The following is a 15,917-nucleotide window of genomic DNA, read 5'->3' on the forward strand; positions in this document are numbered from 1 at the left end:
TCAATTATATGGGAGTGCGCCAAGTGCGCCAAGGACCTTGTGCTCTGATGGCATGTAGTGATCTCTCTAATGTAATAGAGTTAGTAGCATTCAAAAAACAAATATCGAAGTGTACATATAGCAATCTTACGTTGGATTGTCTAAGAAATTTCCATTGAGTTTGGCAGTGGCCGGAAGAAAATGTCTACACACGCATTTATCAAGCTCTTTAAATCTTTATAAACTAGCAAATCAAGATAGAAAATAGTCTTCTCAATTTCAAATATGGCTTCTTCTTCTTCTTCTTCATCTTCATCTACTACTGCTTGGTTGTATGATGTTTTCTTGAGTTTTAAAGGAGAGACACGGAAATCTTTTACTGATCATCTTTTTGAAGATTTGCGTCAGGCTGAAGTTAACACCTTTCGAGATGATGAAGAAATCCGAAAAGGTGGGAACATCTCTGATGAGCTTTTGAAGGCCCTCGAGGGGTCCAAGATATCCATCATAGTATTTTCCAAAACTTATGCCCATTCAAGATGGTGCCTTGATGAGCTCGTGAAAATTCTAGACTGTAAGAAAAAATTTCAACAGAGGGTTCTACCTATATTCTACAACATTGATCCTTCAGAGGTTCGTAAACAAACAGGCAAATTTGGTAAGGCATTGACTCAACATCGACAACGATTCGATGATCAAAAAATTAATGAGTGGAAAGTTGCACTCACTACTGTTGCTGATTTGTCTGGATGGAATTTGCAAACCATGACAAACGGGTAAATCCTCTTTTCAATTTTGTTATATTTTTTTGTGTGATACTATGATATATTTGTAACAATTTGGCTCACTGACTCAGATTGTCAATTATGTTAGTTTTGCTAATTATGTTAGTTTTGCTAATTAAAAATTGCGTTCTAGCATGTATACATGCATCTTTAAGGATGGATTAATATTTTTGGTAAAACAAGAAGAATCTGCCCCGTGCATTTCAATTTATTTGTCATAAATATTGATTCCTTTTAGAAATTATAATTACGGATTGATTATTATATCCGTTTATAAAAATATTTTTAAGAGGTGTTTACCTCAAGGAATGGAATCTTGAGCGACTAAATATACATATTTAGGGTGTGTGTTTTTCATGGTTTGCACACGAAGAATGAGAATCAAAATCATAAGGAAATTCAATTCCGACTTTCATGTTTAAACCAAACACAACCTTAGTTTTTCGTTTTCGGCCTATATTTTCTTTAATGATTTAAATTGACATTCTTTGAAAAAATGTGATAGGTATGAATCAAAGTTCATCAAAAAAATTACTGAAGAGGTACTGCGTGAAGTGAATCATACATACATGAATCTAGCAAAGTATCCTGTTGGAATTGAATCTCGTGTCAGAGATATAATTCATTTATTGCAAACTGAAAGACATGATGATATCAAGATGTTTGGAATTTTTGGCATGGGTGGCATGGGAAAAACAACCCTTGCTAAATCCATTTACAACTTGAGTTTTCAAAAGTTTGAAGGTTGTTGCTTTATTGCAAACATTAGGTCACAAGTTTCTGAAGAGCATCATGGTTTAGTTCGTTTACAAGAGAAACTTCTTTGCAAAATTCTCAACAGAAAGAAACTTAAAATAGATAATGTTGATGAATGAATAAATTTGATCAAAGAAAGACTGCGATCAAAAAGGGTTCTAATCATCCTTGATGACATAGACCATACTGGTCCACTAGAATCATTAGTAGGACAACGAAATTGGTTTGGTTTAGGCAGCAAAATTATAATTACAACTAGAGATGTTCATTTGTTGAGTGAGCTTGGAGCACAAGAGAAATATGCGGTCAAAACGTTAAGCCATGATGAATCCTTGCAACTCTTGAGTTGGCATGCATTTGGTGTTCCCATACCATTAGAGGAGTATATTGAACTATCCCAAAGGATAGCAAGTTATACTGATGGACTTCCACTAGCACTTACAATTATAGGTTCTCATTTGTGTGGCAAATCAGTGCAAGAATGGAGTGATGATGCTGAGAAATTAAGAGGGATACCTCATGATGATGTTCATAAAATTCTTAAAATAAGTTATGATTCACTTGATGATGATACTCGGAATATCTTTCTTGATATTGCTTGTTTTTTTTATTGGGCATAACAAAAATTACACTTCTATGATATTGGAAGCTTGTGATTTTTATGCTAAAAGTGGAATAAGAATTTTGATTGAAAGATGCTTGTTGACAACAAATGGAGATGGAAAGTTTGAAATGCTTGAGATGCATGATTGAGTACGAGATATGGGAAGAGAAATTGTTCAAAAGGAATCTCCACGAGAGCCTGGCAAACGAAGTAGGTTGATTAACCCAAATGATGTCTTTGATGTCGTTCAAGGGAACAAGGTAAAAACATATAAATCCTTTGTATTTGAGCTATTCTAGTTAATTCTTTTTCGTTCTATACTTAACTTTATTAAAATCAAAGATTTCAAAATATCTAAGATCTAAAATATTGCTATATAATTTTTTTTTATAGGGTACAGAAGCAATTGAAGGGATGATTGTAAATTCTAACATGTTAAAGAATGTTCCTTTGAATACTCGAGTATTGAAAAGGATGGTAATGTTACGAATACTCGTATTGGATGGTATGTGTCTCAGTGGATCATTTATTAAATATTTATCCCATGAGCTTAGGTATTTTAGATTACACAATTGTCATTTGGGTTGCATACCATCTAATTTTCACTGTGAGAAACTTGTTGAGTTAGACATGGAAGGCAGCAATATCAAAGAATTCCAATGCAATATGCAGGTTAGTATGTCTAATGTTTCTTTCAATATTTCATATTTCTTAATTAAGAACTTTGACTAGAAAAATAGAAATTGTGTTGAGTTTGTCTCATATATGGATTAGGAATATGTGTTTGTCTCATACTAGGAGTAGGAGTGAAACGGGTAGACCCATTGTACATGGATTAGATGCCTATAAATATATTGGTTGTATATCTAATGGGTTGTGTCACCACTATCACCATCATTATGAATAAGAGTATTGTTTCACTCCCGTGGATGTAGGCACATTTCCGAACCACGTAAATCTTGCTTTTCTTTACCCTTTTCTGCCATTGTTATTTGTTTTTCTTGTTCTGGTTAATCTCAACAAATTGGTATCAGAATATAGTTGAGATGGCTAGTTCAAGTATAAAATTCGAGGTATCAAAGTTTGATGGTATAGGGAATTTTGGATTATGGCGGTCTAGGGTAAAGGATTTGTTGGCATATCAAGGCCTTCTGAAAACCTTGAAGGCGGAAAAGCCAACTAATCTGGAAGATGTTGATTGGAAGGAGTTGAAGATGCAGGAAGCTACGGACGTGGTACAAGCTGATGACTCTTATTATAGTGAAGGTGGTGTTCTAGCAGTTACTAGTAACAAGGTCAAACATTGTTTGAACTTGTTGGGTGTTTTTAGCTGCTAGATGAGAAGGTGGTGAGGGGCGCTGTAGTGTTGGGCAGCGCGGATACCAGGAGGGGTCGTGGACTTGGTATCGGTATGGGCTTATATGGGCTCGGTATGTGCTGATATGGTACTGGTTAGGGCCAATATAGGCTTGGTATCGGTATGGATCGGGGCTTGGCACGAGTTACGGTTGGTATGGGTCGATATTGGCTCGGTATGAACTGGTAAGGCACTGGTATGGGTCGGGCTTGTTATGAGTCAAGGCTGGTATCGACGGACGCTTTAGGATGAAGCGATTCGTGAACATGCACTGGGAACGTTTGATGCTGCGTTGTGCGTGTCGCTAGCTAGTGGCAATTACTGGTTAGTGGAGCATTGGGCAAGGCATGCACATGGGTTTAGTGTGACTTTGCAGGGGCGCTGTTGTGTTAGGGGCAGCATGGATACCAAGAGGGGATATGGACCTGGTATGGGCCAAATGCAGGAGGTCAGCTGAACGCGGCAGTTAGCATGAGTCGCGACTGGTACAAGTCGACGGCTGAGGGCGAATGGCTTGGGACGAAGCGGTTCGTGTACATGCACTGGGTAAAGTTTGATGCTGCGTATGCATGTGGCTGGCTAGTTGAGATAAGCTTGGTTGTTCCTACCCATGGGTATATGTGAGATAAGTCTTTTTCTCCTAAGGGGCATAATTGTGAATGTGGAGATGGTGAGATAAGTCTTTTCTCCTAAGGGATATATTTGCTAAGGTAGATATTTGCTGAGTTATCTTTTTCTCCTAAAGGACATATTCGCCAAGGTGGAGATAGTCTTTTCTCCTAAAGGGCATATATGTGATGGTGAGATAAGTTTTTCTCCTAAATAGCATATTCGTCAAGGTGGAGATTTGTTGAGTTATCTTTTCTCCTAAAGAGCATATTCGCCAAGGTGGAGATTGTTAAGTTTGTCTCATATATGGATTAGGAATATGTGTTTGTCTCATACTAGGAGTAGGAGTGAAACGGGTAGACCCATTGTACAGGGATTAGATGCCTATAAATATATTGGTTGTATCCCTAATGGGTTGTGTCACCACTATGACCATCATTATGAATAAGAGTATTGTTTCACTCTCGTGGATGTAGGCACATTGCTTAACCACGTAAATCTTGCCTTGTTTATCTTTTCTGCCATTATTATTTTTCTTGTTCTTGTTAATCTCAACAAATTGATTAAACATTTTTCTACTTTTGTTTTTTTCAACAGCATTTTAGATGCTTGAAGATCTTAAAGCTTGATTATTGTCAACAACATGAGAAAACATCAAATTTCACTGGGGCACATACTCTTCAAAAAGTATCTTTTGAGAGTTGTTCAAATTTGGTCAAGGTACACCCTTCAATTGGATGTTTGGAGAGACTTGCTTAGTTAGATTTCCAAGGGTGCAGGAAACTCAAGGTTCTTCCAAGTAACATTTGCAAGTTAAAATCACTTGAAGTTTTAAGTTTAATTGAATGCGAAAAACTGGCGGAGCTTCCAATTGACTTGGAAAAATTAGAGTAACTAAGATATTTACTTGCTGGTGGAACTGCCATCTCACATATACCTTTTTCTTTGGGATGTTTGAGAAATCTAAAGACACTGTTTCTGCAGCAGTACAAGAGTAGTTGTGTACTATCAAAATCAAAATCTCAACTTCATGACATTTAATATCCTCTTTTTTTGTTCAGAAGAAGTCGTGATGGTGGTGTTGGTTCTTTTCCACCTTCCGTTACAAATTTGTGCTCCTTGGAAGTTATTGAGAATTTAAACTCATTGGTATATTTAGCTTTATCAGGAAGAAAGTTATATTCAAAGCTTACCCTTCGGCCTTTGTCATCTTTCAAACGTGAAATGCCTCACCTTGGACAATTTGCAAAATCTTAGAGTACTTGAAGAACTTCCTCCTAGTTTGGAGAGACTCTCTGCAAATAATTGTGTTTCGTTGGAAAAAATAGTAGTTGTATCAAACTCGAAGAGACTTGAACAGTTGTGTCTTCAAAACTGTGAAAGTTTGGTTGAGCTTCCAAACATGGAGAGTCTTTCGTCCTTAGTAAAGCTTGACATAACGAATTGCAATGCTTTGACTATTCCTGGCAACTATTTGCATGAAGAAGATGTTCCAATTGCTCCTAGGAGTTTGTCCTCCTCGTTGAAAGAAATAGATTTAATGGGAAGATATTATCTTCAAAGTTTACCATTAAGCCTTTGTCATCAATATTCCAATTTGAAGTATCTCTTCTTGGATGATTGGCAGAATCTTAGATCACTTCCGCAACTTCCTCCTAATTTGGTGATACTCTCTGCAATGAATTGTGTCTCATTAGAAAAGATAGTAGATCTATCCAACTTGAAAAGACTCAAAATGCTAAATATTCAGAACTCCAAAAGTTTGGTTGAGCTTTCAGGCTTGGAGAGTCTTGAATCCTTACGTAGTCTTGGGATAGAATATTGCAGTGGTTTGAGGATTCCTTCAATTGAAAAGTGGTTCAAGGTTATATATATATATATATATATATATATATATATATATATATATGTGTGTGTGTGTGTGTGTGTGTGTGTGTGTGTGTGTGTGTGTTCACTTCATCTATGATATTATATTAGAATAGATGGTAATAGTTATGGACTTATGGTATTATTAATTGTTATATTGTTTTTCCATAATGTAGGCGCGTTCTAAAGGTGATAGTGTCGAGATCGTTGTTAAAGAGCGCGTTGGGGGGATATCCTGCTGTTTTCCTTTAACGAATGCATTCTTTGATATCATGGACAATGTGATTGATCCCAATGAAATTGATTATGCTGATCATGGTCATAATATAATTGGTTTGAGTGTGAGAAGTAAAAGCAGTGGTGTTTGGATTCTAAAAGAACCCCCCAAAACCATTCGGCTTAACATTCATAAAACCATTGGTATTGTTGATTTTGAGGTTCCAACAATGATGGGAGAAGTATTGGAGTTGTATTTAGAAGTCCATCTTTTGCAGAAGATAATTTGTGTAGCTGAAATACATAGAAACATAGAAGGGGAAGTGCATTTCTTTCCATCCACAAGGGGATGCATTCCTTCCTATATATAATTTCATCAACCATAATAAGGATAGTTAGAGTAGCATCCGCCTTCAACTTCAGCTTTTGCTGCAAAAAGGATTATTGTAAGTATGTATATCCTTCACACTTGACACCACTTTAACTTATATCATATCGGACTACATCTTTTAATTTGTTAGTTGTTTATTTAATAACATTTTAATATTTAATATTAATTTTAATTTATGAATAAATTGAACACACTGTAGTATTTGGATTGTCACATTTTAATATATAGTTTATTTATTTTGATTAAAGTGCCACTAAATGATTTAAAAGATGACTTCAAGTTCGTATTTGATCTTATTTTATCTCAGCTCATATATATTTAACCTTGTTCAAAAGAACCTTTATTTGCTTTGTTTGTGTGGATAGGTACAATTTAACTTATCAAAGCAATTATATATGAGTTGTTTTTATACCATTTGGCTGGAGATGGAGTCAATTGGATGATGGAAAACATGTTGTATTTGTGAGTTACGTTTTTCCTCAAGTATTTTTGTTCGGCTATGATGTAGGCACATTGTGAAGGTAATGCTGTTTAGATTTCGTTTCTAGTAGAGGGAGATTCTGTATATTGTTGTATTCCAAATCCTTTGAGGCGTACATCCTTTCATATCATTAACCGGGCTTTTGATCAGCATAATCAAAAGCACTCCAGAACTTTCCTTGTTTGTGTGTCATTGGAAAAAATAACAGCTATATATACCAAACATGAAAATACTGAAAGAGTTGTATGTTCCCAATTACAAAAGTTTGGTTGATCTTCCAGGATTGGAGAGTTTTGTTAGATGATATGAGTCAAAATCAAGAAGTCAAAGGTTCAAGGAGTAGTATAGTTTAACTGTGTTGTAACTAACTTTCAACAACCTCCCTAACAGTTTTTCCCTCTAGTTTTCTTCTCTGCTTCCCTCATATACCAGTAGAGGTGTGTTGTATTGTGTACAGAAAACACTATCAATCAGAAACCTTCTTCTCTTTAGCTCTTCATGTTTATCAACATGGTATCAGAGCTATGAGCTATGGCTTGGCGGCCACAAGTTGTAAACATGGTTGGATCTCATCAGCGGTATATAGTTTTGTTTTGATTAATTATTATATTATTTTTATTCTAATTTTATTTTATTATTACATATTACATAACATTAATAATAATATAAATTTTCTTTTAGACAATTTTGTACTGTGCAGCCAAACATTAAAAAGAAAAATGTTTTCTGAATAAGTGAATAATAATGTCTAGGGAAAATTGTAAAAAGTGTCCCTCTATAATATGCCAATTATCAATGTCACCACTGAATTATGAGTGGTGTAAATGTTGTCCATCAATTATTAAAATGGTGTACATATAGCCCCTCCCGTAACAGACATGTGGTTCCCCACTGCTGTCCATCGCTGGTACTTCGAATCGAGGGAGGAAAAAAATAACTAAATTACATATTTACTCCGACTTAACGGTGTCGTACACTAACGAGGAACCACATGTCCGTTACGGGAGGGGCTATATGTGCACCGTTTTGATAATTGAGGGGCAACATTTACACAACTCATAATTCAAGGATGACATTGATAATTGACATATTATAGAGGAGTATTTTTTACAATTTTCCCTAATGTCTACACACATTATTACCATTGAAGACTATACAAGAAAAAATATTGTATATGCATGCTAATAATAATGGTAAAAAATAACAAAAGTTATAACAGTAAGAATTTTTTATCTAAAAAATTATATAATACAACTCTTATAGCATAATGTATAAAATAAATAATAATAACAAGAAAAAATGGACATAAATCAAGAGTATAATCTGAATTGAGTCTTATTATGTTTTTTGATTTGTGGTTGAAATTCTTTTAGTACTATCCACTACTTCACAGTGGGATGGTCAATTGTTACGTAAAATTATTAGTGGGAAATTATTAAGAAGACCAAGTCAATCAAATATATTGTAGTGCACATATAGCAATCTTATGTTGGATTTTCTAAGAAATTTCCATTGAGTTTCGCAGTAGCCGGAAGGAATTTTCCATTACGTTATCATCTGTGTACGCACGCGTTTTCCAAGCTCTTTAAATCTTTAGAAACTAGCTAGCTAGCTAGCAAATCAAGACTGAAGATAGTGTTCTCAATTTCAAATATGGCTTCTTCTCCATCTTCATCTACTACTGCTTGGATGTATGATGTTTTCTTGAGTTTTAGAGGAGAGATACGAAAATCTTTTACTGATCATCTCTATGAAGATTTACGTTGGAATTAAACCTTTCGGGACGATGGAGAAATCCGAAAAGGTGAGAACTATTGGAAAAAATAGCTTAAATTGGCATAAAATGGCACATTAAGTGGTTATTTTGTGGTATAATTATCAGTGGGGTCCACTTCCGATTTGGGTCGGGTCAAAGTGGATTCGGGTTCTTTGTAGTGAGACGAAGAGAATGATATATTGTACGCTCAAAACGGATAATGGGTGAATGAGATATTAATTCTCAAAGTAGACACATTTGAGTTTTCAAGCCTCAAAATTCTGCTTTCTACTACTTTTCTTAAGCGTACCGTGTTCATCACCTTGCTTTGTTCGCCGGATTCCTTGTTTGGGTGCTCAAACATTGAATCCAGCAAGTTTTATCCTGGGAAGTCTAGGCCACAAAGTCCCTAGCACTTTTGGGAGGTGGCAAATAAGGTTTTAAGGAAAGAGTGATCACTTGACTCTTGCTAAAATCCCAATTAACACCAAACACTAGCCAAATTCTTCATCTTTCCTTCCCTATTTTTTTCCAGAAAAATAATAATCTTATTTTATTAGATTATTATTTGTTTTCACCAACGGATTTCCAACAAGAACATCTCTGCTGAGATATTGAAGGCCATCGAGGGGTCCAAGATATCCATCATCGTATTTTTCAAAACTTATGCCCAATCCAAATGGTGTCTTGTTGAACTGGTGAAGATTTTAGACTGTAAGAAAAATTTACAACATATGGTTCTGCCTATATTCTACAACGTTGATCCTTCAGAGGTTCGTAAACAAACAGGCGAATTTGGTAAGGCATTGGCTCAACATCGGCAACGATTTGATGATCAAAAAGTTGATGAGTGGAAAGTTGCACTCACTACTGTTGCGGAGTTGTCAGGATGGGATTTGCAAACCATGACAAATGGGTAATTCTTTCTTTTTTTTTTTTTTTTGGTGATTGTATGATATACATGTCACAATTTGGCTCACTAACTCATATTGCCAACAATATTAAGGGAGAAGTGTCAAATTGACTCATCTACTACTGCATAGTGCCCAATTTGTTCAATTAACTTTTTTTTACAATTTACTAACAAGTTGCCTATTTAATTATTAAAAAAAATTAAAAAATTAAAAAAAAATTATATATATATATATATATATATATATATATATATATATATATATATATATATATATATATCAGCCACCGGCTGTCCGGCGAGGACAGTCGATGGCTGCCCTTATATTTTTTGTATATGTATAGGTTTCAAATGCATAGCAGCGGAGGGTTTTGATGAGCTAAACGGCATGTCAGCTTGTCATTTGATAGATAAATGGAAGTCAGATACAGAGAGAAAAGGATGCCAGTTGAAATGGACCCTTGAAATCAATTTCATCTTCTTTACTATTGTGGAATGTTTACGCGACGACGGTAAGAATTGAAGATCTATTCATTGTCACCCGCGGCCTCTTTAATTTATTATTGATCCACTCCAATTTCATGGCCGGGAGGCCGCAAGTTGGTCCAAAACTTAACAGCCGGCGAGGACAGCCCTGTTTGTGGAGGAGCGTTATGCCATGGAACCGTGTTCACCGTGCCAACGGTGTTAGTACACTGTTATCTTCTTCTTCTTCTTCTTCTTCTTCTTTTTTTTTTTTTTTTTTAATTAATTGCGTGATTTTTCTTCTTCATTTTCACCGCATTTTCACATTTTGCGGTTTCACTTTAATTTGAGGTGAACAATGATTTCGGACATTCATAAATTATGAATTCATGCCTGCACATTCACTTTGAAACCATGCCTACACATTCCCGTCCGAAATCACGGACATTCATAAATTATGAATCCATGCCTGCACATTCACTTTGGAACCATGCCTACACATTCACTTTGGAACCATGAGATTATGAATTTTCTGTTATGAGATTATGAATTTTCTGAAAATTCATAATCTCATAACAGAAAATTCATAATTTGATTAACGCGCGCCGTTAACTCCACATCCGCGAATTTTTATTTTTTTTTGCCTAAAAACGACGTCGTTTGGCCTTGTGTTACCATTCTCGGTGAACACGTTTCCAGGGCATAATTTGCCGTTTGTGGAAGGGTAACCTGATATTCTTTTTTTTTTCTTTTTTTTTAATAATTAAATAGGTAACCTATTAGCAACCTGTTAAAAAAGTTAATCGAACAAATTTAGCTTATAAGTGTGGTTAATTAGACTTTAATTTAGTTCGTGATGAAAATTGAGGTAGTAGTAGATGGGCCTATTTGACACTTCTGCCTAATATTAATAATGTTAGTTTTGCTAATTAATAATTTCGTTCTAGCATCTATTACGGATGGATTAATATTTTTGGTAAAACAAGAAGAATCTGCACTGCGCATTTCAATTTATTTGTCATAAATATTAATTCCTTTTAGAAATTATAATTATGGATTGATTTTATCCGTTGATAAAAATATTATAGGAGTTGTTTACCTCAGACAATGGAATCATGAGAGACTAAATATACATATTTCGTGTTCTGTAACGTGTGCTCTATTTAATTTTTTACTTTTATGTTTTCCCCCTATCTTTTCTTTAATGATTTAGATTGACATTCATTGGAAAAATGTGATAGGTATGAATCAAAGTTTATCAAAAACATTACTAAAGAGGTACTTCGGGAAGTGAATCGTACCTACATGAATGTTGCAAAGTATCCTGTTGGAATTGAATCTCGTGTCAGAGATATACTTCATTTATTGCAAACTCAAAGACATGATGATATCAAGATGTTTGGAATTTTTGGCATGGGTGGTGTGGGAAAAACAACCCTTGCTAAAGCCATTTACAACTTGAGTTTTCAAAAATTTGAAGGTTGCTGCTTTATTGCAAACATTAGAACACAAGTTTTGGAAGGGCACAATGGTATAGTTTGTTTGCAAGAGAAACTTCTTTGTAAAACACTCAATACAGAGAAACTTAAAATAGATAATGTTGATGAAGGAATAAATTTGATCAAAGAAAGACTGAGATGAAAAAGCGTTCTAATTATCCTTGATGACATAGACCACACTAGTCAACTAGAATCATTAGCAAGACAACGAAATTGGTTTGGTTTAGGCAGCATAATTATAATTAGAACTAGAGATGTTCATTTGTTGAGCGAGCTTGAAGCGCAAGAGAAATACATGGTCAAAATATTAAGCCCTGATGAATCTTTGCAACTCTTGAGTTTGCATGCTTTTGGTGTTTCTATACCATTTGAGGAGTATATTGAATTATCCAAAAGGATAGCAAGTTATATACATGTGGACTTCCACTAGCACGTACTTACAATTATATGTTCTCATTTGCATGGCAATTTAGTGCAAGAATGGAGTGATGATGCTGAGAATAAATTAAGAGGGATACCTCATGATGATGTTCAAACAAATTCTTAAAATAAGTTATGATTCACTTGATGATGATACTCGAAATATCTTTCTCGATATTGCTTGTTTTTTATTGGGCATAACAAAAATGACACTTCTATGATATTGGAAGCTTGTGGTTTTTATGCTAAAACTGGAATAAGAATTTTGATTGAAAGATGCTTGTTGACAACGTAACAAATGGAGGTGGAAAGTTTAAAAGGCTTCAGATGCATGATTTAGTACGAGATATGGGAAGAAAAATTGTTCAAAAGGAATCTCCTCGAGAACCTGGCAAACAAAGTAGATTGATTGACCCAAATGATGTCTTTGATGTTCTTCATGGGAATAAGGTAAAACATTTCCTTTGTATTTGAGTTATTCTAGTTAATTCATTTGCTTTCTATATTTAACTTTATGAAAATCAGAGATTTCAAAATATCTAAAATATAAAATATTGCTATATAAATGTTTTTTTTTTAATAGGGCACAGAAGCAATTGAAGGAATGATTGTAAATTCTAACACGTTAAAGAATGTGCCTTTGAGTACTCAAGTATTCAAAAGGATGGTAAAGTTACGAATACTTATTGGATGGTATGTGTCTCAGCGGATCTTTTAAATATTTATCCAATGAGCTTAGGAATTTTAGATTCACAATTGCCATTTGAGTTGCATACCATCTAATTTTCGCTTTGAGAAACTTGTTGAGTTAGACATGGAAGGTAGCAATATCAAAGAATTGCAATGCAATATGCAGGTTAGTATGTCTAATGTCTCTTTCAACATTGCATATTTCTTAATTAAGAACATTGACTAGGAAAATAGAAATTAATTAAACATTTTTCTACTTTTGTTTTTTTCAACAGCATTTTAGATGCTTGAGGATTTTAAAGCTTGATTATTGTGAACAACTTGAGAAAACACCAAACTTCACTGGGGCACATACTCTTCAAAAAGTATCCTTTAAGTGGTATTCAAATTTGGTCAAGGTACACCCATCAATTGGAAGTTTGGAGAGACTTGTTGAGTTAAATTTCTCTAGTTACAAAAAACTCAAGGTTCTTCAATTCCAAGTAGCATTTGCAAGTTAAAATCACTTGAAGTTTTAGATTTAGATTATTGTGAAAATCTGAGGGAGCTTCCAATTAACTTGGGAAAATTAGAGCAACTAAGAGATTTACTTGCTCGTCAAACTACCTTCTCATATTTACCATTTTCTTTGGGATGTTTGAGAAATTTAAAGAAACTAGAGCTCGAGGTGTACGTACAAGAGTTCTGTACTATCAAAATCAAAATCAAAATCGCCTCTTTTTTGTTCAAGAAGAAGTCGTGATGGTGTTGGTTTTTTCCACCTTCAGTTGCAAATTTGTGCTCCTTGGAAGTTATTGAAAATTTGACCTCATTGGAAGCTTTAGATTTATCAGTAAGATGTTGTTATCTTCAAAGCTTACCCTTCCGTCTTTGTCATCTTTCAAACTTGAAATTTCTCTACTGGGAGGACTTGCAAAATCTTAGAGCACTTGTAGAACTTCCTCCTAGTTTGGTGGAACTATCTGCAGAAAATTGTGTCTCATTAGAAAAAATAGCAGGTGTATCAAACTTGAAGAGACTTAAAATCTTGCATCATGAAAACTGCAAAAGTTTGGTTGAGCTTCCAAACTTGGAAAGTCTTTCATCCTTAGTCGAGCTTATCATAAGCAATTGCAATGCTCTAACCATCCCTAACAACTATTTGCATGAAGTAGATGGTCTTCCAATTGCTCTTAGGAGTTTGTCCTCATTGAAAGAATCAAATTTAATGGGAAGATACTATCTTCAAAGTTTACCATTAAGCCTTTGCCATCATTCCAATTTGCGGATTCTATGCTTGAACGGTTGGCAGAATCTTAGATCACTTCCACAACTTCCTCTTAATTTAGAGAAACTTTGTGCAAAGAATTGTGTGTCATTAGAAAAAATAGCAGATCTATCAAACATGAAAAGACTCAGAAGGCTAAATATTCAAAACAGCAAAAGTTTGGTTGAGCTTTCAGGCTTGGAGAGTGTTGAATCCTTAAACTATCTTGGATAGGTAATTGCAGTGCTTTGGGGATTCCTTCGATTGAAAAGTGGTTCAAGGTTAGTTATATATATATATATATATATATATATATATATATATATATATATATATATATATATATGTTCCCTTCATTCCCTTCATCTATGATATTATAATAGATCGATGATAATAGTTATGGTATTATTAATTGTTATATTGTATGTTTGTATGTATTCCATGATGTAGGCACGTTCTAAAGGTGATATTGTCCAGATTGTGGTTGGAGTGTCCGGGGGCCAGGGGTCTATCATAAAATGCAAATTTCCAATGCCTTTGAGGGATGTATGGTTTGAAATCCCCCACAATGTGATTGATCCTGGCAGTAAAATTGAAGAAATTGATTTGAGTGTGAGAAGCAAAAGCAGTGGTGCTTGGATTCTTCTAATGAAATCTCCCAGAATCTTTTATAATCCTACGTATTTTGAGGTTCCAACAATGATGGGAGAAGTATTGGAAGTGTACGTAAAATTCCCTCCTTCGCAGATGATATTTTTTGCATTTGAAATACATAGAAACATAGAAGGAGAAGTGTGTTTCTTTCCATCCTCAGAGGCAATTTCATCAACCATAAATTAGAGTTGTCAGAGTTACGTTGTGCTTAGCAACAATCATCTTCAGCTTCTAATTTGCTGCAAAAAGGTTTATTGTAAGTATATCCTTCACACTTGACAACAAATTTTACTGTTGACCATTGTCCACACAACATTGTGGACCATGGTCCAAAATGGTGCTTTTGATTTAACGAAAAGAAACGATACCCATTCCACGTAATTAACTCTATTTGTATAACATATTTAGTTTCATTTCAGCACAACAATAGTTTCATTCGACATTATACATATAATGGTCTCATAACAGTGATACATATTGAATTTCATTTATGTTATTGAATTTCATTTTATACACACTATAGTCTTATTACATTCTAATTTAACTACGGTTTCATTGGAAAATATACATTCAAATATGTGAAATTGTTATTCAGTTTAATTTTATATACATTGTAGTTTTATTACAATACAACTACAGTATCATTTCGATATAACTATAGTTTCATTTGACAATATATACTCAATATGTGAGACATATTATTTAGTTTCTTTTTATATATACTATAGTTTAATTTCAGCAAAACTAAAGTATCATTTCTATTGAACGATAGTTCTATTTGACAATATACATTTAATATGTGAGACATGTTATTCAGTTTATTTTATACACACTGCAATTTCATTTCAACACAACTAAAGTATCATTCCAATTCTATTACAATTTCATTTGATAATATAAACACAATATGCAAGACAGTTTCATTTTAGATACACTGTAGTTTCATTTTGTTGAACACACAAAAAATACGGGATTTGTTAAAAAATACGGGATTTGGACCATGGTCCACAAAGCTCTGTGGACCATGGTCCACAGTCTAAAAACCAATTATTTATTTTTAATTTATGAATCAACCCACAACTGTAGTATTTGGTAAGAATTGAATATTGTTAATATATTGATCATGCAGATATTTTCTAATGTTTTCTTTTGATTGAGTGTGATTTTTCTCTTGTTATTGACCTCTTCTAGTTAATCACAAGAGTTGCTCTTTTTTTTTTTTTTTTTTTT

The 15,917-nt window shown here is 34.2% G+C and overlaps 1 protein-coding gene across 1 annotated transcript; it reads left to right on the forward strand.

Annotated features, from left to right (window-relative positions):
- Positions 1-192: 192 nt before the first annotated feature.
- On the forward strand, positions 193-11,844 carry LOC109166068 (toll/interleukin-1 receptor-like protein). The gene is made up of 3 exons (XM_019314958.1): positions 193-452; positions 9,414-9,716; positions 11,420-11,844. Exons 1-3 carry the CDS (start codon positions 265-267, stop codon positions 11,817-11,819), a joined length of 891 nt encoding a protein of 296 aa, XP_019170503.1. The 5' UTR covers positions 193-264; the 3' UTR covers positions 11,820-11,844.
- The last annotated feature ends 4,073 nt before the right edge of the window (positions 11,845-15,917 follow it).

This window comes from Ipomoea nil, unplaced genomic scaffold (assembly GCF_001879475.1).
Source record: "Ipomoea nil cultivar Tokyo-kokei standard unplaced genomic scaffold, Asagao_1.1 scaffold3087, whole genome shotgun sequence".
Classification (NCBI taxonomy): domain Eukaryota; kingdom Viridiplantae; phylum Streptophyta; class Magnoliopsida; order Solanales; family Convolvulaceae; genus Ipomoea; species Ipomoea nil.

What these genes read in the sequence shown, in the direction of transcription:
- LOC109166068 (XM_019314958.1), top strand. Translation starts at nt 265, where the DNA reads ATGGCTTCTTCTTCTTCTTCTTCATCTTCATCTACTACTGCTTGGTTG. An exon ending in GGGAACATCTCTGATGAGCT is followed by an intron (nt 453 to 9,413) that starts TTTGAAGGCCCT and finishes CTCTGCTGAGAT; the next exon opens with ATTGAAGGCCATCGAGGGGT. An exon ending in TTGCAAACCATGACAAATGG is followed by an intron (nt 9,717 to 11,419) that starts GTAATTCTTTCT and finishes AAAATGTGATAG; the next exon opens with GTATGAATCAAAGTTTATCA.